Genomic DNA, 26003 nt, shown 5'->3' on the forward strand with positions numbered 1-26003 from the left:
GTAAAGCTGATTTACAGACTAATCTGTTTTTAGGATTTACAAATAGAATGGATAATTACTGACAGAGAAAGCTTGGCTGCACAATGTGTGTGTATGTATGTGTGCGAATACTTTCTATAAAACAATGCTAATCACTTTCTCTAAAATGAAAATAGCACAGTTGCCCCCGTCAGCTTTTACACCATCCAGCTTGCCAACCAAAATACAAAACGCAAACAAAAGTTGAAAATAGTCATTATTTTTTGAATAAACTATTGTGAGCATGATGAACTGTGAATAATGTAAACAGCATGCTGCCAGTTATTTTAATCCCACACTACTGTACCTTAGCTAAGTGCCATCCTCCCACTGCTTCCTCGCCGTTGCTCCGTCCCTCAGCTTTGATCAACTCCTGGCTCCACCTCCTGAGCTGTCCATCAAGTTCTTTCACCTCGTCTTCCAGCCGTGCGGTCAAACGGTTGTACTCCTCCTCAGAAGCTGTGGCAGCTGCCAGAGCCCCTTCCAGACCATCCCTGGCCCTCAGAGCAGCCCCCTCCCACTGCTCCAGAGCCTGGGACAGTGCCCCCAGCTGTCGGTCCATGGCCTCGCAGCCTCCTGCTGCCGTGTGCTCCGCCGTGGTTGCAGCGCTTCGGCGCACTCGGCTAAGGCGCTCTCGGCCCTCCAGTAAACGACACTCCACACGCTCCTAACGAGATAAGGGCGGCAGTGAGGAGACAAAGTTGCTACGGAAACTGTGGCTACGGAAACTGCAATCACTGCTGAGTTGAAGTCAATTCTATTTAAAGCTGCCAACGTTATATTTTTCCTCATACACTAAAAGTCTACAGGAGGTATCATCTAGATCTTTAACTCTCTGCAGTTCTTTACTTCTGTCTTTGTAACAATAGCTAATGCATCCATGTATTTTCATCTGCTATCTCAGTATTGTCCTGCACTACTACTGATGCCATCCTCTGTCTCCATCTGCGCCTTTATCTCTCACTCTTTGTGGAAAGGTAGCACTTGAAAGGTGTGAAAGCAAACACTTGAGTATGATGTGTTAGCAGCGAGCTGACTGAAGGATTAAAATAGAAAAAAAAAAAAAAAGGCATCTGATCTTTTCGTGTGTATGATAGGATATGAACGTTAACCTGGATACCATTCATAGGAAATTAAAATTATGCGGGTAGATTGTGTACATAATTATTCTTCCTCCTTTACAGAAATGGATCTACAAATACACTTTTAAAATGTGATAATTAAGGTGAGAAATCAAAATGCAAATAATATTTCCTCACCTCCTTTGTGATTACAGAATTATTCAGCATGGCACTGATTCCAATGCTTCTCTTTTTAAACTTATTTATGAAGAAAATGACCAGCTAATTGGCTGTAAAAAATATGAGAGGAAGGATTGAGATAGGATTGAGATTGAGATATTTGGCTGTGATAGGGAAACAAACTGAGAGCCAATTCCAATTCCCTATATTGTTTGCCCTCCATCACGGCAGGAGTCCGTTAAGAGTGGATAGGTTCAGATAATTCAGCAGGCAGTTACCTTAGCAACGGATATTACATATAAGATTGGGTGTAAATTCCCCACACATCCCTGAGGCTTATTTAGGGCATGCATTAATGTTGTTAATTTAAAGAAACACAGCATTCTCTTACACTTGAACCTCTGAATAGAATTAAAAAAAATATTATTCTAATATACTCCTGTGGTATATTTTTATGGTTTTGTAAAAAGGTTCCATAGTGGCAACTGTGGGACTTAACGTGGTGGAAGGTGAAAGAAGAAAGTTTTCAGCAAATAAATTCAGACAATCAACAGAGAGAATGTTCATGTTTGTATGTGACATCTTACCCTGACTTCTGACAGTTTCTTTTTAATGGAAGCAGAGTCTCCTGATGTATCGGACCAATGTTGCAGCTCCTCTCCTGCAGTCATCAGCCAGTCAGTGAGCTCCCTCACAGCCTCCAGGTATTCCTGGTGTTCCAACACAACAGCCTGTGCAAGATGCACTCTCTCCTACAAAACCAGTGCACACAATTGACACGTTTTTTCCTCTGTCACTGATGTTATTGCCAAAATATATCAACAGACTAAAAGCAACATTTTCTGTACCTCCACCAAAGCTGTAAGGTCATCAAACTGTGCCTGCAGTTGGGTCCGGGCACCATGGTTAAAGCTTGTGTCACCAGTCTTCTTAAATAGTTCCCTTGCTTTCTCTTCTAAGCTGGACAGTGCCACCTGGTGGTCTTCCAGTTCAGTCAGCAGAGCTCTGAGTTTCTCGAGCTGCGAGGCCTTTTCTCTCGGCCCAGGCTGTGGTGTAAGTGGAGCACACACTTCACGTTCGACAGCCTCCATCCAGCACTGCAGCTGGGCAGCACTGTCCAAGTATCCTCCCCACTGAGAAACCGTCCACTCCAGCCGACTGAGGGGAAGAAAAGAAATCTTTGAATTGTGCCACAAAATACTATTAAATGTTGTGTAAATGAATCGTAACCTCGATACTTTTTAAACTCAAATAATCTCGGGACATATTATTGTTGAGACAAAATGTACCTTAATGCACCACCGGATTTATTCCCTTTTATCAGGGGGGTTCAAACTCACACGAACACAGATACACACCCATAATTTTACTCGCCATCTGTTACCCCTACATGTACAAATAACACCAATATCCACATACTCACACACGCTAACCCATGCCTCCTGCTATGCTTTTCTCCTTAAAATACAAACGCACCCCATGTGTGACCCACAGTTTGCCATCCACTATTTAGTCTCTAATTAGATCAATTTTTTTTCATGGAGTGGCCATTAATGCTCATTATCTACACACACACACACAAACACATGCATGTGTATGCAGTCATGCGCACACACATAGATACAAACACACACACACACACACACACAGAGGAGAACTCACTAAATCACATCACATCCATCAGAGATACAAAATGAGACAAATACTTCTAATTATGTATTTAACCTAATAGTAATTAATGGCATTGAGACATCATTCTGTCATGATGCAAATAACCCTCATGTTCCCAAGAGAGGATTTTTGGCACACAGGTAAATGACCTCTAATATGGTCCACGGGTAAATTATTTAATTGGACATTTTATGAATGTGTTTACAGTTTACAAAAAAATGTGTAAATCTCTGGGGAAATTATAATAGATGAAATTACAATATACTATAAAGTTTTGATTGCACATATGGGATGGAAGCCATTAAATCATAGCTTATTTATTGATATTGTAATTCAAGGTGAGTACATGTAGTCTACCTGTGGCAGCTCATGGCAGTCACAAGCAGCGTGGCCCAGGCATCCTCCACTTCCTGAAGTTGAGAGCGGACCACTTCCTGTCCGGCTACTCCATAGTGGCGCAGGGCCAACTCGCACTTGCCCATCGCCATATTCAGCTTGACTTCTCCCTCACCCTTTAACAGCAGGATGTCCTGTGCAAACACAATGGGGTCACACTAAATTAGACACAAAGAGAACAGCCCCATCTTGTGTTCACTGGAACATATGAAATAGAAGAGATAAAAAAACTACTAAAGCTAGGAGAGAGTTTTCACTTCCTTACAAATTACATAAAATAACAAGAATACGTGAATGCCTAAAGATATTAACAACATTTCATCAGTGTAATATTTCATGGAAATTGCAAAACGCAATCTCACCTGCACAGTCTCCAGCCTTTGCTCCAACTGTTCTTTGGTCCCCATTGTGCTGTCTACTGTACCCAGTCTCTCCTGGATCTCCTCCAGCCAGGCCCAAACTCCCTGAAGGGTGTCTCCAAAGGCTTGACTCTCCTGGCAGCCTCGCAGCCTCTCCCTGGCTGTCTTCAGTAAGGATTGGTGCTCCATCTGGAGCTGGCCTGTCACACTGACCTCTCCCCCTGACCCACGTCCTGCTTCAGACAGAGACTGGGCCTCCTGGCAGAGACGCTCAATAGAGTCCCTTGCAAGAGCGAGAAAGACATGTTATTGTTCAGAATAAATAGAGTATGTGTACATCTATAACATGCCACCCTCACCCACGTATACAAACCTCCTTGCTAGCAGTTCCTTATGGAGGTTTTTCATCCTCTCCAGCTCCTCTGTGGTGTCAGGAGTTCCATGCTGGCTCTCTGCCCCAAGAACAGGCTCACTCTTGAGACTGAGCTCCATCTGCTTCAGCCAGTCTCTTATACTGTTCACACAATTATCAAAACTGTGAGGGGACAGTAAGAGAAGGAATATAAGAAGGGGAAAATTCCTTTACACAAACGTATATATCGAAACAAAAGTAAAAACTGACTTTTTCAGAAGGCAAATACTCTCTTCTAAGTCTTGTTGGCTCTGAGAACAGCTGTTCAGGTAGCTCCTCCACTCTTTCTTACAGGAGGAGAGATGCTCCTGGACCTGTAACGCTCCAGCTTTGGGCAGGTGAAGCTGGAGCTGCTCAGCCTCCTCACAAATCTGAAGTAGACGCTCCTCACGTTTTGATGTCTGCTCAACGGACACCTGTACACAGGGAAATTTAAACTGAAATGTCTTTGCATCGCTCAGTTCTAGATTTACCTACACTAAAAAAGTTTAATTAATGTCATTATCTAATAGATCTTTCTCTGGGGTTATTTGTGGTCTTTGTTTGATTGTTGCACAATTTCAATGTGTAAATATTGGAATTGGCATTGGTAAAAAATTATACCAATACTGGCAAAAATGCCATTAGTGATAATTATATACAGTATTTGTTGATGATGTTTTGATGATAATGATGACGTACATTAATAAAGTATACACTTTATTAAATATTAAATATAATTCTTGATTCCATTTATCTGTTAACTGTATTACCTCAAAATAAAATGAGTAAGCTGTAACAAAATTTGTTTTTGTAGAACAAACATGAACATGGCTTTGATCGATCATAGTACCCTAGCAACTGCTAACATCAACATGTATAACATCAACGAGTATATTAAAGGAATACCTTTATCCTTTTTAACTTGGCTTCAAGGATGGTAACATCTCCCGTTTGGTTTGAACATTCTTTCAGCTCCAACTTTAGATCTGCAAGCCAGGAGTGGAAGTCTTGGACGAGCTCTGCTTCACAGAAAAGAAATGACCATTGAGAAGGGAAAAAAATGAAAACAAATCTGTTAACAACAAGTTGAGGAAAACGGGTGGGTGGTAAAATGAAGAAAAACTGAAAAAAAACAAGAATTAGGAGAGCGAGAACGGGAGTTGTGTTGAGACAGATGGGAAGTGTGGGCGTGTCCATGCTGTGCAGCGCTAGGTTGCCTTGGCAACAAGCCCAAAATGACTCCCTCGAGAGCAAATGTGACGAGAGCAACATTACTCTCTGAGGCACAGGTGTGTGTCTGGGCAATGAGAGCACATCAGTGTGTGTCAGTGGAGTGTGGATGGATGAAGTGTGCTCTGGGGAAGGATGCTGGATAATCAACAGTAAATCTGCTGCACCACTAATGTAAGCAAATGACATTGCATCATGTAGTTGTGCACTGTGTTTCATTAGGTGATGATGAGGTTCTAATTGTTAATAAAATTCTAATTTCTCCTTATCAGGACGTAAGTTATAGCGGCTACCTAAATGCCGTCATTGTTATTTATTTTTTATTAATTTTTTATTGACGTGTGCATGAAATGAACTGTGAGAATACCAACCATAAACTTTATAAGATCATAAGACAAATAACGACCATTTGCACAGCTTACGGTTAAAGTGAAGCTGTAGCTCATCTTGTAGGTTGCCCCTGGTCTTGGCACAACGCTGAGCTACAGCCTCTGTTCGCTTTGCAATGGACGTGAGGTCAGAGGAGAGCACTGACAGCTCCTCAGTGGGATGTGACCTGCACAGGGCAGTCAAGGCTTCTCTGGCAGAGTCCATGTCTGCCCTCTGCTGCTGTATGACAGTCTGAAGGTCCTGTAAATGTAGAACATTAAGAAATTTAAAGCTAATACTTAAAAAGTAATAAAATCCAAGGTGTAACCATGTGTAAAATGCAGAAAGAATGATGTAAGGTACATGAAAAGCATGTGACTTTATCTTCCACTGATGAACAATAATTACAACAACCCAACACAATAAAACCTTGAACGTGAATTACGTTCAAGGATTTATTGGATGTGTTTGTTTTGTCCCTGCAGTTTATTGCAGTGACCATATTGTGGCGGTGGAAGGAAACTAATATGAAATGTGATTAAAATTTCATTACATATGGATGAAAACCCTCACTGACAAGAAAGCATCAGTGATGTGTCCTAGAGCAGAGTTTTGCCTTAAATGTTTAAACAAGGACCAACCTTTTAAAGGCAAACAACCCAATTCACAATACAAATCACGACAAGAGCATATTTGACTTAACTATAATGTTAATTGTTTTTATTTTACCACAATTTATGTGACATATGAACTCTAGTTCTCTTGAATAAGTGTATTCTAAATTACAGTGTTTACCTTGACAGCACCGATATCTTCAGGGGCAGTAGCTTCAGTGAGGTCAGACAACAAACCCTCCACTGCCTCCAGCCGCTCGACCATCTGGGACATGAGGTCCTCAAGTCGCTGCTTTTGGAAACTGAAGTAGGTCAGAGTGTGTTTGGCTTGGTTGAACACCTCCTGTGCATGGGCCATTTTCTTCCTCAGGTCTGACTCCAGGACCTGGTTCAATAATATGTTTAGCAACAAAACAACTGAAAGAAGCTAAAGACAAACATGTAAGCAGTTAAGAGAACGATCGGTCGAGTACTCCATAGCTCCTCAAATATTTACTGATGGGCGATGTCATTGTCATTGATGTTTCTAAATAAAATTTAGAAATCTAAACTTCTGCAAAACCTCGATGGAGTGGTAAAAAGATACCATATTTTATCATATTATTAAAATGTCTGCTATACATTTATTCTGCAACATTTGCAATGTTTCTCTTTCAGAACAATACAATTTTATGATCATGCAGCTGTAGTGTCAGTCTTCATATTCAGTGTTTTACCTATACAGAGTTAAATACATCATCCCATTGCATCAGTTCTTGGTTAAATCTCACCACTGCACATGAAAAAAAAATCCACTTTCATAGCTTCAGCAAATTCCCTTTGCAGTTCTCTTCTACATCATATTCACCTGGATTTGTAATGGAGTTTCCTGCAGCTTGGCTTGTTCCTTCAGCTGTGTCACTCTTTCCTGCAGAGCCTCCAGCTTCTGCTCCCTCTTCTCAACCTCAGCCTGTTGAACACAGTACAGGACACTTCAGTTACATCACAACCACTCAGAACCCAATCTGAATATTACACAAAAAATTATTCATGCAATATTCCTGACCTGAAAGGTGTCGAGCAGGGCCTCAGTCATCTCCTTGTCACTGAGATTGGTCACATTGTCTGAGAACTCAGCAATAGAGCTGGATGTCCACTGATTGATGTCCTGCTCCATGGTCTTGAGGTCGTCCCACAGAGCCACACAATAACCGAGTCTCTCTGTGTTGGTTTGTATTCTCTCTGAGACCTGAATGAAGAGAGACCAGCAGACTGAGTGAGTACACTGCAGAATACATCTCAGTCAACAAGGGATGTCTCTCCTTCTTTGTGGTTTACTTAGTTTTAGTCTGTAGCAAGGGACAACCTGCTTTACTGGGAAATGGAACGAAAACAAGACTTAATTGGTTTGACAGATGTGGGGATGAGAAGTGAGAGAAAGAGAGAGAGAGAGGCAGATAACGTGTCTAGACTTGTTTAAATTTCTGCCTCATTTGTGACAGCTGAGCAGTTAAATAAATCCCACAATAGGAGAAAATTGGGGGGGAGAAGGAACCAGATAGAAATATATATCATTAAAACGAGAATAGTACAACTGCTTTGACAGATCTGAACTATTGATGTCATAATTGTGTTTTTTCATTGTCATGATATACAATCGACCAAATCTCTTTATAGTCCTCTTAGTTATACTTAGGCACCAGACTTCAGTAAAATAATGTTTGTTTTTGGAAATTCATGGAGTACCAAGTGTCAAGCCACTGCTGCATCATTTACCTCCAACCACTTTTCTCTCAGCATCTCCATGTCTCTCTGGATGGTGCACATATCAGAACTGGGAGCCTTGTCCAGCTCTCTCTGCAGGTCTTCAGCTGTACTGATTAGCTGGTCCATGTCCTCCTGTTTCTCCCTCAGCTCAGCATGGACAGTCTCATGCTGCAGGGGGACAAAGATGAGGGCAGAAGGAATGACAACAGATTACCACTAGAGGGAGGGATGCTGTATACAAACCACTAATCATAAGGGAAGAGCTGGTATTGTTTATGTTGAAATTAAGCTCTGTGTGTGGGTCTAGGTATTATTGAACACACTTCACTGTGATACATGTGCAAGAGTGTTCCTGGTCAAACAGATGGATGAATATTGATAGACCAATGATATGCAACAAAATATAACTGAAAACAAATCCATTTTCAGCTCATTCTGTCACGACTATCTTGGTACATATTTCAGAGGACTATGACACATTACTATGTGTTTGGGGTAATACACAACAGCTATATAAATTCTGTTTAACACACTACTTTACATCTGACAAGAAACAAACGATCCTGACCCGTGTGAAAATCCATTTGGCCTCCTGAGCGTTGTGATTGTGGTCAGGCAGATTGTGGGCAACACTCTGAGCATTTTCCACAACAGTGCAGAGGATCGACTTCAGATGATTAAACTGATGGAAAAGATCAACAACAACTGCACTCTGCTCCTGACTGCATGAGACGAAGGAAGAAAAAAAGTATCACAGTTAGTTGATCAATCTAAGGGAGTGCATATTTTGTTCCCATGTCAAACCATTTCAAATTTAGGACCAATTCTAATGCGGTTACAGACTACAACTGGACTAATCATATTGTTCATGGACAGTTGCCTATACTGTGCAGTAGGCTATGTACCTATTACATTCATTGCCACTGGGGACACACAAAATTAAAGAGTTTAAATCCCTCTCTGTCATCCATCTTTCCTTACCCGTTGGTGATCAGAGTCCTGACGTTCTCCCAGGCTGTCTTAACCAGGGTTACCTCCCTGAGAGCCTCCCCAGTCAGCTCACTGTCTCTCTGGGCCAGCTGGCCTCCTTTCTCCTCCAACCACTGCTGAGAGTGCTGCAGGGACTGGAGTTCATCCTCCAGCTGGACGAAGAAACGCAGCCTGGGAGAAGCAGATGCAGATGAGAACAATGGGGATCAGGAACCTGATTCCCGCATAACATCTCATTCTCTGTGGATTAGATTTAAATGGATTTGTCCACGTAAAGTTTGGCCTTATTTATTCACAGTGTAATCTCGTAGGGGTTTGGCAAAAAGTGGGATTCCTAGGATGTGTCTGGGAAAACTATATTAAAGTATTATGGTAGATTATGTTCAAAAGTATAATGTGTGCCATAGGAACAACACAGAGGTATGAAATTGCATCTTGTGAAATAATATATTCAAATCTATTTTTAAAGCATGGTGGGTTCAACCCTTTGATTTACAAATGTAGTATGTACAAAAAAAAACTAAATTGCAAGTACAAGACATAGACAGGTAATGTGGCAATAAAGAAAGAAGATGAAATAAATAAAGAGATAGAGAGATAGAAAACAAAACAAACAAAGAAAATAATACTCAAATAAGGATTTTGGTTTGTTGGGTGCATTTTGGTTGTGTAAGGTTTTAGTAACACATGAAACATAGGTTAAAATAAATAAAAAATAAAACAATAAAAGTCTTTATCTCGATAACGGTCTTCCTACCTGTTTTGAAAAGCTTGTACGGAACTCTCTCTGGTTTGTTCTTGCCTCACTTCGTCCTCCAGTTTCTTCAAATTCTTCATCATCTCCTCCCTCCTCTCCCTGAAAGAGCTCCACAGGGCACTTAAAGCATCCGCCTCACTCTGTCTCCACCCTACACCCCTCTGCACTTCCTCCAGAGCCATTGTCAGGGCCACTGCCTGTCCTCTGCAAGAAGTTCTTCCATGAGAATGGCTCAGATCCTTGAAGCCACTCCTCTCTGCTCCACACAGGTGAATGTGTGCCTTACTAAGCAGCCCATCCAACCGGACTGCCTCAGCCTCGAGTCGAGCCACATCTTTAGCCACCTCCCCTATTCCATGATGCAGCTCCTCAGCTTTGGAGTGGTCCCAGCTCCCCCTGCCCTCCACAGCCTCATGCAGGCGGTGCACGAAATTAGCTGCCGTGCTGTGTTTGTCAAGGTAAGTCTTTAACTCAGTCAGACACTCTTTACGGAGGAGGAGGAGACGCTGGGACTCTCTAAGGGGCTGTAGACAATCTTCCTTCCAGGCCTGGAGCTGCTGTTGGGCTTCTGGTGTGGAACAGTGAAGCAGGGAAGACTCTCTTTGATGAAGTGTCTCTTTCAGCGATGCATATGCCTGTAGTTGTGCTTCATGCTCCTACAACAAGATGTTTTAATTAGATACATTTAATGGCAATCAATACAAACCTGCTTACTGTAACTGCTCTAATATGGAGAGCCTATAGGGGACATAATTGTTAGCAGCTAATTATTGATTTCTCACCTTCAGCTTTGTGAATGCAACGTTAAGATCCACAATATCAACCTGGGAGAAGCTTCTCAAGACAGATAGGAAGTTTTCACCCCTTTGGGTTAGAGTCAGCAACGCCTGATCAAACAACTCGAGCTGTGACAACTGCGACTCCAGCAACTGAAGCCTACAGGAGAGGTTGGAAATTGTGTAAAAAAAAAAACCACAATTATTAGTATAAAATGCTGGGATCCATTCATGCAGAGATTTACAGATGTCAATTATTGGATTGTGCCAATTGCCTGTGTGATATGCTGTGCTTCACAGAAGAGGATCGCTCCTGAAGCTGTGTGAGATCATCAGTAAGCTCCTGGACACAAGCTTCAGTCGCTGTGGGATACAAACACAACCCAAGATTCACAAGACCCTGGAGAAGAACCTCATAGGACTGTGTCTCCCCCTGCATTTCCTGGAGGGTTGAACAAAGAAATATAGTTTATACTACACAAAATGACAGAAAGAAACACAAAAGGACTGAAAAAAATGAAGTAACAAAAATAGTTTACCTGTATATTTTGTAGTTCATTTCTAATCTTTACTTTATCTGCAGAGAGCAGTTTGGTGTCTGGATAACAAAGTGACTCACACCTGTCCAACCAGCTTTTCAGGGACGAATTCTCCTTTTCAAATCTGTAGATTAAAAAGTGAAAAATGTTTTTTTTTTATAATATACTGTATAAAGTATACGCAACAAAGTTCTAGGTGCATAATGTTGATTTAACAGTAGGTGGATACAATAAATAGATCCTCAACACCACAGCAATACTCTCTGTGACTTATTTTCCTATCTGATTATGGTGCAGTGTCAGTGACAGGGTCATAATGGGACAACCATATCTCAGCAGAGGACCTAGTGCTCTAAGTAATTCCCCGTACAGACACCTGCAGTGGAGGAGATGAGGTCAAATACAAAGAAACACAGAGGCACACATAATACAAACCAAAACACATAAACCCAGCGGAAGTTTAGCAACAGAAAAATAAATCACTTAATTTAAAAACAGTCACTGGCTGGAAAACACTTTAGCATTCTAGACAGTTACCACAGTGACTGGATTATTTCCCCTCCCAGAATGGTACTATGAATAAGAAATAACTGCTCCAGTGAAAGTCTATTGTGTGAACAAAGAAAATTATAACAAAAGCACATTATTAGAAGAGAAATGCAATGACGGGGGGAGACTGCCCCTGCTCCTTTAAACAACGCTGAGACTAGGGAATGATTTAGGAAATAAATGAGAAAATTAATGTGGAGTAGGAACCAACAGGAAGAGCACATTTGCACAATAAAAGAAGAAATTGAATTGTTTATAAGGAAACAAAACAAAAAAATGTCCTCCAGCAGGCAGTTGTTTGCTTAAAAATGTTCTCTACGAAGCAGCTTGCCATTTCCATTTTCACATTTTCTGTTTCTGTGTGAAGTGACAAACATACAAAACACTCCATATTTGCTCTAGGTGGTAAAGGGATACACACACTCACACATGGACATACAGAGAATAACAGAAAACAGAGGCTGCAGTTTCTATCTTTGTTATTGTTTTCAGGCCACAGATGTATTTATGTTAATCTCTGAAAATCTGGAAAGGATGATTTAAATCAAATTTTCTTTTTAAATGCCAAACTTTTTGCATTTTGCTACTAATTAAGACAAGAATTTGTTCAGTTAAAACATAGCTCTTTATAATTAGAAAGAATCTACAAAATACAAACACATGCACTTTATTTCTTCTCTATTGTACCTTTGCCACAGTGAGAGAAGGCTCTCTAATAAGGCTTGATTTTCTGCAGCCTTCTCCAGAAATTGTCCCCGCTGCTTCTGGAGGTTCGCCACCTCCTCCTCCAGCTGGCTGCCCTCTCCATGCCTCTTCACAGCCGAACACAGAGCCATCAACCTGGGCTTCACCTGCTCAACAGCCTGGCAGACCTCCTGAAGGAAAGAGACATGTATTTGTCATCTTTTTCAAACTAAACTAAACTAAGATCAGCTAAGCTTTGCAAAGGTAAATGAATATAAACTGGCTTCAACTTGAAAAACACACACTTTGTCATTTAGCTTTCCAGTGAAACTCAGCATGAGTTTAATTATTTGAGCTTCTTTTTTTGGCATTCTAATTAAGTTTGAAACCCAATTTCATCAAATCCATTGTCTTCATCCCATCACCCTCAGGTCTAGGTTGGTCCAGACTGTCGTAACTTAAGTGAGTCTGGACCAACCTAGACCAATGAGGGGAAAGTGTATCCTATACTACACACAGCCTCATCCTCTATCCTTGCTCATTCCTGATTGAACTTGAGTTTTGTCTCACCATGTGATTCTGGAGGAGTTTGTAGGTCTCTGATGATGATGAACAGTGTGTGATTGAACAGTCAAGCTTCTCTTTGATATTACTCATGGTTTTCTTGACCTGACGAGGACAAAAACTTCAGTTATTGGAAAGCAAAGTTTACAACTTCACCACAGAAATCAAACATTAGCTTGTAGGTAATCATTGCTTTCAAAGACTTTTAAATACCTGTTCAAGGTTATCATTGTATCTCTGCCTGTAGGAGGCACTCTGGTTGAGCTGTCCTCCTAGCTGCTCTACTCTCCCCTTCAGCTCTTCCCAGCTACGCCTCATTCCAGAAAGTCGAGCACGGATACATCCAGCTTCTCCAGGAGTCACAAACCTTGACAGGGCCTCACAGTCTGCCTCCATGCGAGTCAGGGCTGCACTTCTTTCTTCTAAATCTTTCCCCACCTCCTGGAGACGTGCAAAAACAACAAAATATCAGATTGGAGAAATCCAATAGGCACAAAAAGAAAAGAACTTCACAACTTTTTCTCCTTTATTACCCAATAAAAGACATGTTTCAATCTTAGGTAAATTATTGATCTGGAAAAGACATGCTGCTTCTTAAGTTTACTGAGGTCTCAAATATATAAAGCACAAAATCTGAGTAGAAAAGAAAATTGGCTTCATCTTCTCTGGAGGCAAATTTTGTCAAACTCATTACAAATCAAATTATTGCCTCAGGATTTTTTTAGTGTCCCGTTATCCAAAATGTTTTGACCAGATTTCCTCCCGATTCTGACAGATTGTCAGGCCTGTAGTCTGGGGGGCAGGATTATGTTTTTTCAATATGATAAATTTACTTTCTATAACCTGGTCCTCTCTGCTGCAATGACCTAATTTCCCCCTGCGGTTAGATTAAAATTTCATCTTACCACATCTTAATCTTAATAACCCTGAGGCTGTGCTGATACCGTACAGTACAGACATGTGGCTAGACAGAAATCATGCCTCCTTGCATTTTGAGCGCTTAAAAAATGCGTGGATGATGCATATGTATGAGTAAATATCACAGGATTACTGAAGGAATGTAAGAACTACATTGCTGTAAAAGCTAAATACAGTGTGCAGTCAGAATGACTTTGACCTCTGGTGGAGTGATGGGACATTATAAATAAATTAAAAAAACAGAAGAACAAACATGACATACCTCAACTGTAATGATGTTTTCATCTAAAGGATCCAAGGAGGATGTGGTATTGATGTCCTCAAGCTCCTTCTCTTTTTCATTGAACCAAGAAGAAAGAGTCTCTGATTCATTGCTGAAGCGTTCCCACCACTCACACATCCTCTCCAGCTGAACAACACTGGAAGACACACACAAAAAAAAGGAAATATCTATTGTATGTTGTCAAGTAAACTAAAAATGCGTGTTAAAAAGAAAGAATGAGAACCAAGCAGCAAGTAAAGTACCACACGGAAACTACTTAACCTCTGTTTCACATTTTGCGGACTCTTATCTAAAACTAAGCATGTCAAATTGAATGGTTTATCAAGGAGGCAGGTAAATCTCTGCAAAGATAAACATGAATCAGTTATTAAACTTAAAGCCCTTGTTTATGTGACAGTTTCTCACCATAACAGAAAATAAAAGCTTATAGCTGAATGAATAGAGTTTAATTTGTCACTGTAATAATTCAAAAAGCATAATTCAATTTCAACAGTTAAACTTACTTCTTGCTCAGGTGGTCTAGAAGTTGTGTAATGGCTTCTTTCGTGGACTGGGCCTGCTGTAGGAGCAGAGTCTGATTCTTTGGACCAAGCTGAACAGCTGCTGACTTCTCCAGGAGGAGATCTGCTCTCACACAATATTCCTCAACCTCCATGAAGAGCTCCTACAGACAGTGAACCAGTATGTTGTATGAGGGTATATAATGCAGTATATACAGTACACGAATGCAAAAACAATCAAAAACGTACACACCTTACTGCGCTTCAGTTCACTTCTCAGGCTGTCCAAGCTGTTGAAAATAAGTTCTTTGTGTAGTTCATTGTTGGTATTGCTGATGAATCTCCTCACCGTTTCTCTCTCTGCTTCAAAAGTTTGCCAGGAGCTCAGACTAGCCTTAAGATGATGAAAGATAAAAGAATAATAAGATATAATAACAAAAAAGATGTGTTTTATTGCTGTAAAAAAAAGTTTATTTGTAAGTGTATACTTCAAACCACGAAAAATGTTACACACTGGTCCTTTAAAGACCTCTGTGGTGTTTTTTAGTTTTTAAAAAGAAAATAACATATTTTCTGCACCCATCTATCCTGCAGAAGCACGTTAATTTCAATTGATCCATTCAGGAACAAAGATAAATGGCATAAACAAACCCCAGTACTTCAGACACAAACAAAATTAACACACCCCATAGGAATTGATAAGCAGTTAAGGTTCAATGTGGACAATCGATGATCACAGCAGGGTTGTGTGGATGATCAATGACACAAACACACAAACACTGCACACTGATGTGAAGAAAAGCCAGACTTGGTTTACCTGCAGGTTGTGCTCTTTTGGCCCTGATTTACGGTCAACCTCCTCGAAAACTCCCTCTAGTTCTCGTAGAGAATGACCAAGTGCCTCGCCTTTCTGCAGCTGACGGCAGTGGGACACCAAAAGCTCTGCCTCTCTCCTGTTAGCATGAAGGCGCTTCAGGTGTTGCTATATACCATAATCAGAGAAGAAGAGAACACAATCTATCTGTAATATTTCCAGAATATAAACAAAACATTCTATAATTAAGTTTTTAATTCAACACAATGGTCATTTTAAGTCCATTTAAGTTCATATCACAGCTCTCCTTTGTCCACATACCTGGTGAATATGGTGGAGCTGCTTGGCCTCCTCCAGATCCTCAGCATCAAGGATCCTGCTGGTGTACTCCTCTGCCTCTCTTCGTGATTTTAGAACCTCCTCCAGAGCACCACGCACCTCGTCCTTCAGCTCTTCGTACTGGAACATGGCAGAACCCTCTTCATCCCACTGTCAAGGAAGATGACCGAGGATCAGAATGAAGGATTTCATCAAACAATGACACATTTTCAAAACTTATATCTTAAAATACCTGATGGAGTGAAGAAAAGAGGGCCCGCAGGTCAGATGAGAGTTTGGCCAAAGCTGTTCTTTGCCTCTGAACCTCCAGTTCAGGGCTTACCTCAGACAGCCCACTGAGGCGGCTTTTAAGCCACAATAAGCTCTCCTCACGGTCATCTACTGCTTCATGCAGCACCTGAAATGAATGGAAACACAAACAAAGGAGTACAGGTTTATTGATGCTTAGCTTGCGGTGAATCATAACTTAATCTCTGCACTTTCAGTAGCGCACACAATTAATCTTGCTGGCTCACCTGAACAGCAGCATCCACATGTTCTCGATGACTGGAATTACTTGCAGTCTCTCTAAGGAGCCTTAGATGTCTCCTCTGAGATGAGACCCAATCAGACAGTTCACAAAACCTTGAAAAAAGAAGCAACTACTTTAAAACCCCATCATTGATAATGAAATCAAATATACTTAATTGTCATTCAAGGACAACAGCACACAGTGCAAGAGAGACTACAAACCTTGCCTACAGATTACATATTATATATTTTTTTCTTTTGGCTACTCCATCTCTAGGAGTCACCACAGACGATTACCTGCTTTTTCAGCGATACGCATATTTGATTTGGTAGAGATTTTTTACGCCGGATGGCCTTTCTAAAGTAACCCTCCACTGCACTACACTGGATGAGGCCCCATGTGGTTGGGGTAAATTTAGAGTGTCCAATTAACCCACTCAATGGGGAGCAATGGGGATTGGGTACCCTAGCCTTTGACCTGTCAGGATTCAAACAGGCAGCCCTCTGGTTACAAGCCAAGTTCCCATTCCACTAGGCTATGTGCTGCCAAGTCAGAGAATATGAATAACATGGAATGATAACTGAATATTGCACCTGGAATAAAACACATACAAAATAAAGAAACACATTACAATAAAAGATCCAACATTTAAACCTAAAACTTAATGTAAAACAATGTAACAATATAAGTACTTTGTCTTGTTTCTTGGGCTTTACCTCTCATTCCACTCTTTCCATTTATCAGGGTGCTGCTCTAGTTTTAGGTGGGTGCTTCTTATTTGCTCTGTAACCTCATCTACAGCTCTCCTAGTGGAGTCTAGTGTACGATAAGCCGGGTCGTTGTCAGGCAACTTCCGACACAGGTCCTCCATGTTCCTAATCCTCTTCTCACACAAAGACAGAGGTTTTCGTTCCCTGAAGAAAGTCTGGAGATAAGAAAGAGAGAAATACTGAACCTCGAGAGCGATCACAGCTACATTAAATGATTGTATCTTGGTCATTTCTAGGTTTAAACCATTTTAACTTTCTCAAATCACTTCAGGCTCACTCTGTGTTCTTTGATTACTCGCTCAGTAGTGCAGGTGCCAGAGAGGCCATGCACTTCTCTGTCCAGCTCTGCTCTACAATCTTGTAGGATCACAACAATTCGACTTCGCTCCACCTCCACCTTCAGGCGGAGCAGGTGAGATGGCACTTCACTCTGGATGTCCTATGTAAAAGACAAGAGAAGACACATATCATACGGCAGATGGAGCATGCAGCACGTGAATTTTGGTCTTGTGCCATTCACTCCCAGGTACAAAATATCCCTTGGAGAGTAAACACAGAAAGGGCACTTTAATTTAACCAGTACAGGTTAAGTGGAGACATCAAAGCCAAAGGTCACCATGGTTAAGTAAATTAAACAACGACTATGTGCCTCAAGAGACGTGCAGTAATTAGTGAGAGTGTTAAATCATGGTGACCGCTGACCTTCCAGTGTTTGTGCAGTCTGCGGACAGTATCTTGCAGTCCTTGTTGTTCCTCCAGTGGTAGGATGTCGGTCAGCTCATCACACGCCTTCAGAAACACACTCAGTAGTCGCTGATCCAGTTGGCCAAAAAAATCCTGCATTGGATGAATGGATGGATGGATAGATTGATAGAATGAATTACTTCCTGTGCACAGTGCAGACGTGTTGCTGGGCAACATGAGATCTATACACTGCTATACTGAGAAACACAGTCATGTGGAGCTGATAGGCTTAATCAGCATTGTGTGAACTTTTTTTTGAGAGTGGTATGAATCTAGCACACATTGGGTTTACATTCAAAGGTTATGCACTGCAGTTTTAACCATTAGTAATGTGACAACAAGATTTACTGTATCACTCCTGTATCACTCCTGTGCTATACTTATAGTAGACGGCTACATTCTAGCTTACAGAGTGTTTCTTAAGTAGATCCTCAGCATCTCCAGATTCTCTCAAGTAGCTCTGAGCTTTCTTCAGCACCCTTTCCAGTTCTTGTCTCGATTCCTCAAATCTTCTCCTCAGGCAGTTGTTGGCCTCTTCCCGTCTTCTCCATTCTTCAACCTCCTTTAACAAAACCTGAGCAGAGGGAAACCAGGTAGTGGTGGTTTAATTTGTTTCCTTGGTAATATTGTTTCATTATTTGATTTGTATTACATGAAACAGTGTAATGAGACTCATGAGATGGAAATGGAAATGAGACACACAGGCTACATGGGCAGTGTTGCCTCATGGGTGTTTAGTTGTTGTGTTATAATCTCATTAATCTGATGAGTGTCGCTGGTAATGTAATAATTGTGCAGCAATCTGGTACCTGTAGGTAAAAGTATGTGCAAATAATGCTCACCTGTGCTGAGCTCTGTATTTCCGTCACTCTCTTTTGGAGCAGCGACAGGTCAAAGTTTCGGAGAGCCTTACTGGAGGAGAGCGTCCTCTGCACAGTGTGGTGATTCCTCTCAATCACTGACAGACATCGTTTACAGTTCTGCTGCTGGTTTAATAAGTCCTGAGGAAGTTGGAAGGAAAATGCCAGATCGACTATGAATTCATAATAATGACATAATGACCTTTTTATTAACTATGATATTTTTGATAAATATGAGCTAAAGATGGGTGAATGTGAGTACTCTATTAAGGCTCAGAACTTCCTTTCAAGACTGTGCGCACAAGTGCAGACTGACAGCCAACACTATAAAAAATAGAGAAGGCTTCAACCTTACTACTTCAGTTAAATACTTGCATTTTCGTCATGTCTGACCTGCCATTTTTGTTTGTTCTGGGTCTGAGCCTGTGAGTCTGGGTCTCCTGCAGCAGAAGTGATGCGACTGGCCCGCTCCAGGGCTTGGTAAAAAGCACTGATGAGTTTCTCCATCTCCTCCAATAGTGGCAAAATAACTTGACACTCTCTCACTAGTGAGGGACATCGCTCTCTCACCTGGAGACGTAACATAGAGGTTATTGAACAGTGACATAAAAATTATCTGTCAGTGAGATGTTTAGAAAAAATATACACTTGAGAGATGTGTTGCTTTAAAAAAGAATACTTCAGCTGAATTAAGTATACTTAAATGATACCAACCTTACTCAGCTGACTTTTGGCGGTTGTCATAGTTGCCATGACCCTAGCAGCCTCATCCTGGGGTGCATCCTTGGCAAGGAGCTGAGCACTGCGGGCTGCTAACTTGTACTGACTTGTCTCCATGGAGACAACCTTTTGCTTTGTATTCTGAGATGAGACGTGGAAGCATTGGGTAATCTTACACATTCTCAAAATAAATGTGCTTTCATCAGATTGCTTTTGGCAATAATTATAGATAGTAGCGTGAAGGTGTGACTTCATAACAGCCATGAATTGTAAATAAAGTCAATAAAGATTATTATTCACTCGGAGGTACAACTGGGAAAAATGTGTATTTTCTATGGTAATGTTTTTACCTCAAGAGTTGACCATTTGTAATCCCGATGGGAAAAGAATACCTAAATGAAAATTTACACCACCCTGCACAGAGTAATTGAGTCTTGGACCACTGATTTATTACAGCCTTAAATTCTGCTTATGATTCATTATCTACTTAACTTGGAACAGATATGATCCATGCTAATTAAGTTGTGCCTCAACTGCATCAGACCTGAAATACTGAATGGAATTGCACGATAAGAAATAATATGTCTCATGTGATAGGGGTTTGTTTTCCTCACCTCCACTTCCTGCAGAAAGCTTCTCACATTAAGGAAAGACACTTGAACAGGAGCGTTGAGTTTGGCCTCTGCTGTGTCCAGCAGCTCCTTCAGGGCCAACACAGCCTTCATGTGGTCTTTTCGCCACCTCTCCAGCTCCTCAACTCTAGCAAACTGCAACAAGAAGTAAGATAATACAGACTTAGCAACCTTTTTCTGGACTGAATGCATCAGTGCCAAAACCCAAACCCAAATTAAAACTTGTATATAAATAATACAAGTCTCCTAGGTTTATCCTAGCTGTGTAATGTCATTCGACCCAATTCTGCTTTCTGTGTAACATACAGTATTTATAGTTGTTGTGTTTTTTCCTTTACTTGTTTGACATTGAGGAAGAGGTCTCTCCAACGTCCATTCAAGATGAGTAACTGCTGCTTGATCTCAAGGGACACAGTCTCATCACACGTTTCAATGAGAAAGTTCCCTGAGTCGTTCATGGTTGCATGTTGATCCATCCAGTGGCTGAGATTCCTGAAAAACTCCTGGAGGAGAAACAAGACATGATAAAAGGAAGCAAGAAACAAAAAAAATGAAGTGAAACAAAGAATAAAACAAAGACAGAGTGTCAAAGAAAGAAACAAAGACAACTAATCAAAAGGAAACAAAGAAGGGGATTCAAGGAAAGGACAATAAAAAAGTGGGGTAATTAGGCCTCTAATCCTTAGTGGGGATGTGAATCTGAAGTAACCATGGCAATGTGACAACTGGAACATCCTTGGTGGCTTGTTGTAAGTCAAGGAGATCATTTGATGTATGAGTGGATAACGCTAATAGAATTCCACTTTTGTAAAGTAAAAGCTAGAAACTGGCCTGACGTACATTTGATTACGACAACACTGCGGCATGTAAGTCCATTAAATAGCTGCATGTATAATGGGTCTTTTAATAAAAAAAAAACAACAACAACAAAAGTGTATGAGTTTCTCCATCACTCTTCAAAATTCAAATTCAAAATTCCCTCTTGTACCCTCTTATTGTTTTCTGGTTGGCTCAGGGCTTCTTCTGCATCCTCCAGCCAGACCTGTAAGGAGGCCACAATGGAGCTGTACCGCTCCCAGTTTGACATCACCTCCTCCAGCATGCTCCTCACACTGCGAAGCTCCATGGACAGACTCCTCCACTGAGTCACCACCTCACGCATGAACCTGCGCACTCCCATCTCACCCTCATCCACTAGAGGAGAGATACATCATTTTTATTGTCAGAAAAGTAAACACCAAGCAATATTTTTTAAAAATTGACCCATGACTGTTATTCCATGTGGGTAATAGTACTTAAACAAGGACAGCCCTGTGTACATAGGAATGATCATTAACACACTGCTTCTGTTGATTTTAATAGATTTATTTCTGTGTGACATATCAATGTCCCATTCTTCCTGTCCTTCCTCAGTTTACTATTTAAAACAAGAAAAAAAGTGAAAAAAAACTTATTTTGAATCCAGCCCTCACTGTGTTGGTGTCATAAAATAACTATACAATTTTGAATATATTTAAATACAACCAAATTATCTGTCATCCAGGCATTCTGAGCCCATGGTGTGAACTAACAGCAGGGCCTCTGCTTGTGTGGTGAGTGGGGGGACTGTTCATTTGTGGGCTCGTCCAATCAAGTCTAGGCTGTCCTGATTTCCTGCCACATCTCACTTCTCTGCTCTGCATACCCTAAAGCAGCGCAACCCTGAAGCCAAAAAGTTAGCTCAGTCTGCGCCCAGAGACGTGCAGAAGTGGAGCAGCCCCTAACTAGCAAATGGGGTCGTATTCCCCACTGAGAGCTGAGAGTGGAAGAACCTCATTTAGCTGTAGCCTGCAGACTCCCCCCTTCCACCAAGCTGAGAAAACCAGACAGGGGGAAGACTAAACACCTGCAGGAGAACACTCCACTAGTTACTGAGCTGTTGACAGTAAAAAAATAAAGTTTGGATATACCATACAATGGTGAGATATTCACTGTCAGACAGCACATGTAGGAGTAATCTGGTCAGTTTGAAAAAAACCAAAACATTTGTTGCACATTTCAGCTTTAGAAACACTGGTATAACAGCCTTCTGAAAACATATCGTTAGGGGTCTTTTTATTGTGTTTGCTTTTATTTCTTTGTGTGTTGTCTGTCTTTTAATAATAAAGTCTATCTGTCTATTTGTCTGTCTATCTATCTATCTATCTATCTATCTATCCCAAGGACATAAATATAATTCGCACTGACTATGCAATAAGATCGTATAAGTTTGTGGACAATTAGTGATTAAGTGAACACTTATAGTGAAAAATCCCTCAACTTAATATTTCTGGACGTATTAGACCAGTGTGGAAAATAGTCCCAATCAAGTGCAGGAATGTTTTACTGCAGTGTCGGTATATTTTAGGTGTGGTGGAAAGTTTGTGAGCCGGATAATGAGGTTTCAGGAGACAGATGATGGCCTATGCAGGGGAATTAATTGTCAAAACCTGGTGAATCAGTGAGATTGGGTGAGAGAGCCAGGCAGACACTAACATATTAGCAGTCATATCTTCAACCCTCAAACCTGTGCTATTTTTTCCTGTGCTATACTTAGAAAATATGTACTTGCAAAGCCTGACATGGCTCTATACATTTCCATTACACAAGTTAATAAACTCTGTTGTAACATCTCTGGACATAAGCCTTAAAAAGGGGGGCAGTTAACTCTATCTGTCTCTGAGAACATCAGAGTGTACATCTCCAGGGATGTTTGAGCCTTGAATCAGTTATCTATACGGCGCCCTGGATCAAACTCAGTTTCTACGGTTACTGCTGATAATGAAAGGGCCGAGTCCTTGATGGACTGGTTATTGTCATTCTGACCTCGGAGGTGTGTCGTTGTGTCGTGCAGTCTACTGATTACATACTAATCAAAAAAGAGCAGAACGCGTAATGAGAGAAATATGTCAAAACATGACAGGTTTCCTCATCATTAAGTAGATTAGAAAAGGATAGATATATAGAAAACTGAATTAAATGAATTTTAAATGAAAGCACTTTTTTTTAAAATTTAAAATATTTTTTAATGCTCACCTGAGCTGTCAGCGCTGACGTAGGACTCAGCAGAGTGTTTCAGCGATTGGAACAATGCTTCATAATTTTCAAAGAAATGTTGCTTCTCCACAAATGACTGACAGAAAAAGAGGCAATGTTACAACATGTTAAATGACAATGATGACATAACAACATCATAAGGGATGAACAGCAACACAACTAAAGCACAGATATTATACTGTATAATGGGAATTAATTGAAGAACCTTATGACTTGTGTTAAATACACCACCCATAAGGGTCTGTATGGTGATTCTGAAGAACAAGACTGTGCTTACGACATAGTTGTGGAGCATCAGTTCGACGGACTCCTGACGGCCATATTTGATGATCCAGGATTTGAGCTTGGTCTCTGCGAGACCAAGAAAGGCCTGCATGTGGTGTTTGTTTTCCAAGAACTCCATCTTTGCCAGGTGGATACTGGAGGATGTAGAGATAAAATTCATCCTACAAAAAAATTTGAAATTAGCATTTGACATTCAGACCAACAGCTTGACTCTCACATTCTGTTTTCCCTTTGATGAAGCAGAATGTAAAATCACAAAAAGTAAGTATAATTACATTAAATTTGTCTATGACGTCAGTATTTATTTCGATTGCAAGAAGAAAAAAAGAAAAACTGACAGGAGTCTTTCCCACCTCTCAGCCATGTCTTGGAGTTGCTCTGAGGGAACAGGAACTCCATCGACACTTCTGTCCATATGGATCCTTTGAAGGACCTGCTGGTGACTTTCCAAGTTCTTCAACACATCCTGCGCCATGTGAAAACACAAAGCAAGTGAACATAAAAAAAAAAAAAAATACTGTTTTTCTGTTTAGAAATAATTGCATACAACTGCTTAACTATACTGTTTTATTGTTTTCTCTCAGAATCCCTTCATGCTAACCTTGTGTTGCTCCAAAGCTCTGTGCACAGTCTTTGCTGTTACATCGTGTGCTTGTTGGGCGGTGATCTCTTGTCGCATCGCTCCTTCAGCCTCATGCAGCCACTCTCCCACCATGTCAAGTGGAGCAGGGAGAGACCTGTCCAGGTGTAGATGCCAGTCCAGGAGCTGATGTGTAGAAAAACACAGAGTGGAATACTTAACATCAAAACTGGAGATCACATGCTGATAATAAACTGTGCAGCACATCTAATGTATGGTTTCTGCTTCATCAATTTGTCTTAGATAAATAAATATATTATTTATTATAAATAGGAGACAGATTAATTTTCAACAATTGCTCCGCTCACCCTATTGGAGGCCCTTTCCCAGGCTTGTTTGACCAGAGCCTGATCCACAGTCAGTATCCCGTCTCTCTGAGTGGACTGTAAAGCTCCCTCTACCTGTTTCCTCGTCATCTCCAACTGGACACGAAGACTCTTAAACGACTGAAAAGGAAAAATGGAATTAAATCTGTTCAAAATCAACACGTCTGACTGCTGATCCTCTTTTTTTTTTGCCTCAGATTCTCAGAATGTTCTGAATAATGCGTTAAGGAAAATGGGAATATCCCACATGCTGTTGAATATGGAATGTATCCCGAGGCTTGGTGGAATAAGCCAGATTGACTCAAAATATGACGGCTGCCATCTGATTCCCACAGTGTAGTCCCACTGATTAAGCTAATAATAGGAGCGTCTGTGCCCATGTGCCCAGTTCAAACAGAGCACACACACACACACACGCACAGACACTAACCTGGTACTGTTGAGTGAGATTGCCCCTAGTCCCCTGAGTCTGCACTGCATCTCTCTCCAGCTGGTCGAGCCACATTTTAAGCTCCCTCAGGCTCTTTCGCTGCTCTCTCTGTAGGAGGTGGGGGCAAATTGTTAGCGGAGGGGTGAGAGAAACATGGAAAGACGGACATGGACATTGAAAAGTGCACAGGGAGAAAAAAATAAAAAGAAAAGAAAAGGGTTTAAGAGAAAATGGAGAGAAAAATATATTAACCAGATGTATGTTCGAGAGACTGTGGAAATGAGTGAAGGGGGGGAAGAGGGAGCACAGCATGTACTATTTAACTTCCTCCTCCTAATCCTTAGTTTCTCCCTGTAGGATGAAATGTCAGGAGCCAAGAACTGCCAACCCCCCCACCACCCCCCACTAACATTTCAGTCACCATGACGAAAATACTATGCCACTCAAAAGACAGTGTGACAGTTAATTCAGACTCTTCCTTTTTCCCCTCATATTGGTTCCCGTAGGAAGAACACACTTTATTTTATATGGCAATTTACTAGTTAAAATTGAAAGCACTTTATCCATTACCACAGTAACTTTTTATTTGAATAATAAAAGGATCAGTGTGAAAGAATTAGCGATATGCAATAGTGAGACTGAAGATTGTAACATGATTACGCTGCTCATCCCTCTGTTTCCCAAGTACATCTGGGAACTAAGGCAAAAAGGATATCATTGTTCTTCGTTTGAAAAATTATCCTGGTTTGTCAATTCAGGCTGCTGCAAAAACATGGTGGCGCAAGATAGAGTCATCTGTTATGCAAGACTTTTACATATCAAAGGCTTATTCTAAGGCTACAAATGTGTTTATTTTTATTTTAAAGCTATTATTCAATTTCTGCTAATAAATCCTCCTAAATGTTGCACACTATACCTTTAAAACACTTTGTATGAAAACACAATTGCCAACTGACGCTCTTTCACTGAAAGAGAATAAACAGGACAAACACTTGTGCGGTAGCAAGAACTAGAACAAAGCAGTTGTGAAACACAGCCCAAAAAGCCTCTTCAGTGATGCAAGAAACATCACAAGCAAGTGGTTAGCACATCAGCGTCACAGCACATCACAGATCCTGACACTGTTAACCTTAAAAACAGGCATCCTCCATTTGCAAGCTTTCCATCAAATATGCTGTATCAATGCACACCGCAATCGCCAGAGGCTGTAATTTTCATGCTAATGGAACCAGGAGCCATAGCACAAGGTGGAAACATTA

General features: G+C 40.9%; 1 protein-coding gene across 8 annotated transcripts in view; it reads right to left on the reverse strand.

The window, feature by feature from the left end:
• Positions 1–26003, reverse strand: part of syne1a (spectrin repeat containing, nuclear envelope 1a) — a 117763-nt gene that overhangs the window by 65969 nt on the left and 25791 nt on the right. For all 8 annotated transcript variants that reach the window (XM_044048907.1, XM_044048904.1, XM_044048908.1 and 5 more), the window contains 45 exons: positions 24745–24852; positions 24297–24434; positions 23950–24114; positions 23702–23814; positions 23341–23509; positions 23043–23139; positions 20977–21182; positions 20327–20491; positions 19971–20123; positions 19351–19497; positions 19030–19206; positions 18619–18777; positions 18186–18350; positions 17735–17869; positions 17310–17471; positions 16979–17187; positions 16267–16375; positions 15984–16148; positions 15734–15901; positions 15416–15580; positions 14852–14992; positions 14602–14762; positions 14078–14234; positions 13111–13338; positions 12904–13002; positions 12337–12524; positions 11101–11224; positions 10837–11003; positions 10568–10721; positions 9786–10441; positions 9020–9199; positions 8607–8760; positions 8048–8206; positions 7338–7520; positions 7140–7241; positions 6474–6677; positions 5732–5939; positions 4986–5098; positions 4308–4513; positions 4059–4220; positions 3689–3968; positions 3288–3460; positions 2108–2417; positions 1847–2011; positions 326–685 (listed from right to left, as the gene is read on the reverse strand). In XM_044048907.1, the coding sequence (XP_043904842.1) occupies positions 326–685; positions 1847–2011; positions 2108–2417; positions 3288–3460; positions 3689–3968; positions 4059–4220; positions 4308–4513; positions 4986–5098; positions 5732–5939; positions 6474–6677; positions 7140–7241; positions 7338–7520; positions 8048–8206; positions 8607–8760; positions 9020–9199; positions 9786–10441; positions 10568–10721; positions 10837–11003; positions 11101–11224; positions 12337–12524; positions 12904–13002; positions 13111–13338; positions 14078–14234; positions 14602–14762; positions 14852–14992; positions 15416–15580; positions 15734–15901; positions 15984–16148; positions 16267–16375; positions 16979–17187; positions 17310–17471; positions 17735–17869; positions 18186–18350; positions 18619–18777; positions 19030–19206; positions 19351–19497; positions 19971–20123; positions 20327–20491; positions 20977–21182; positions 23043–23139; positions 23341–23509; positions 23702–23814; positions 23950–24114; positions 24297–24434; positions 24745–24852 (8109 nt within the window). The remainder of the gene's footprint in view (positions 1–325; positions 686–1846; positions 2012–2107; positions 2418–3287; positions 3461–3688; positions 3969–4058; positions 4221–4307; positions 4514–4985; positions 5099–5731; positions 5940–6473; positions 6678–7139; positions 7242–7337; positions 7521–8047; positions 8207–8606; positions 8761–9019; positions 9200–9785; positions 10442–10567; positions 10722–10836; positions 11004–11100; positions 11225–12336; positions 12525–12903; positions 13003–13110; positions 13339–14077; positions 14235–14601; positions 14763–14851; positions 14993–15415; positions 15581–15733; positions 15902–15983; positions 16149–16266; positions 16376–16978; positions 17188–17309; positions 17472–17734; positions 17870–18185; positions 18351–18618; positions 18778–19029; positions 19207–19350; positions 19498–19970; positions 20124–20326; positions 20492–20976; positions 21183–23042; positions 23140–23340; positions 23510–23701; positions 23815–23949; positions 24115–24296; positions 24435–24744; positions 24853–26003) is intronic.

Source organism: Solea senegalensis, linkage group LG17, assembly GCF_019176455.1.
Source record: "Solea senegalensis isolate Sse05_10M linkage group LG17, IFAPA_SoseM_1, whole genome shotgun sequence".
Lineage (NCBI taxonomy): Eukaryota > Metazoa > Chordata > Actinopteri > Pleuronectiformes > Soleidae > Solea > Solea senegalensis.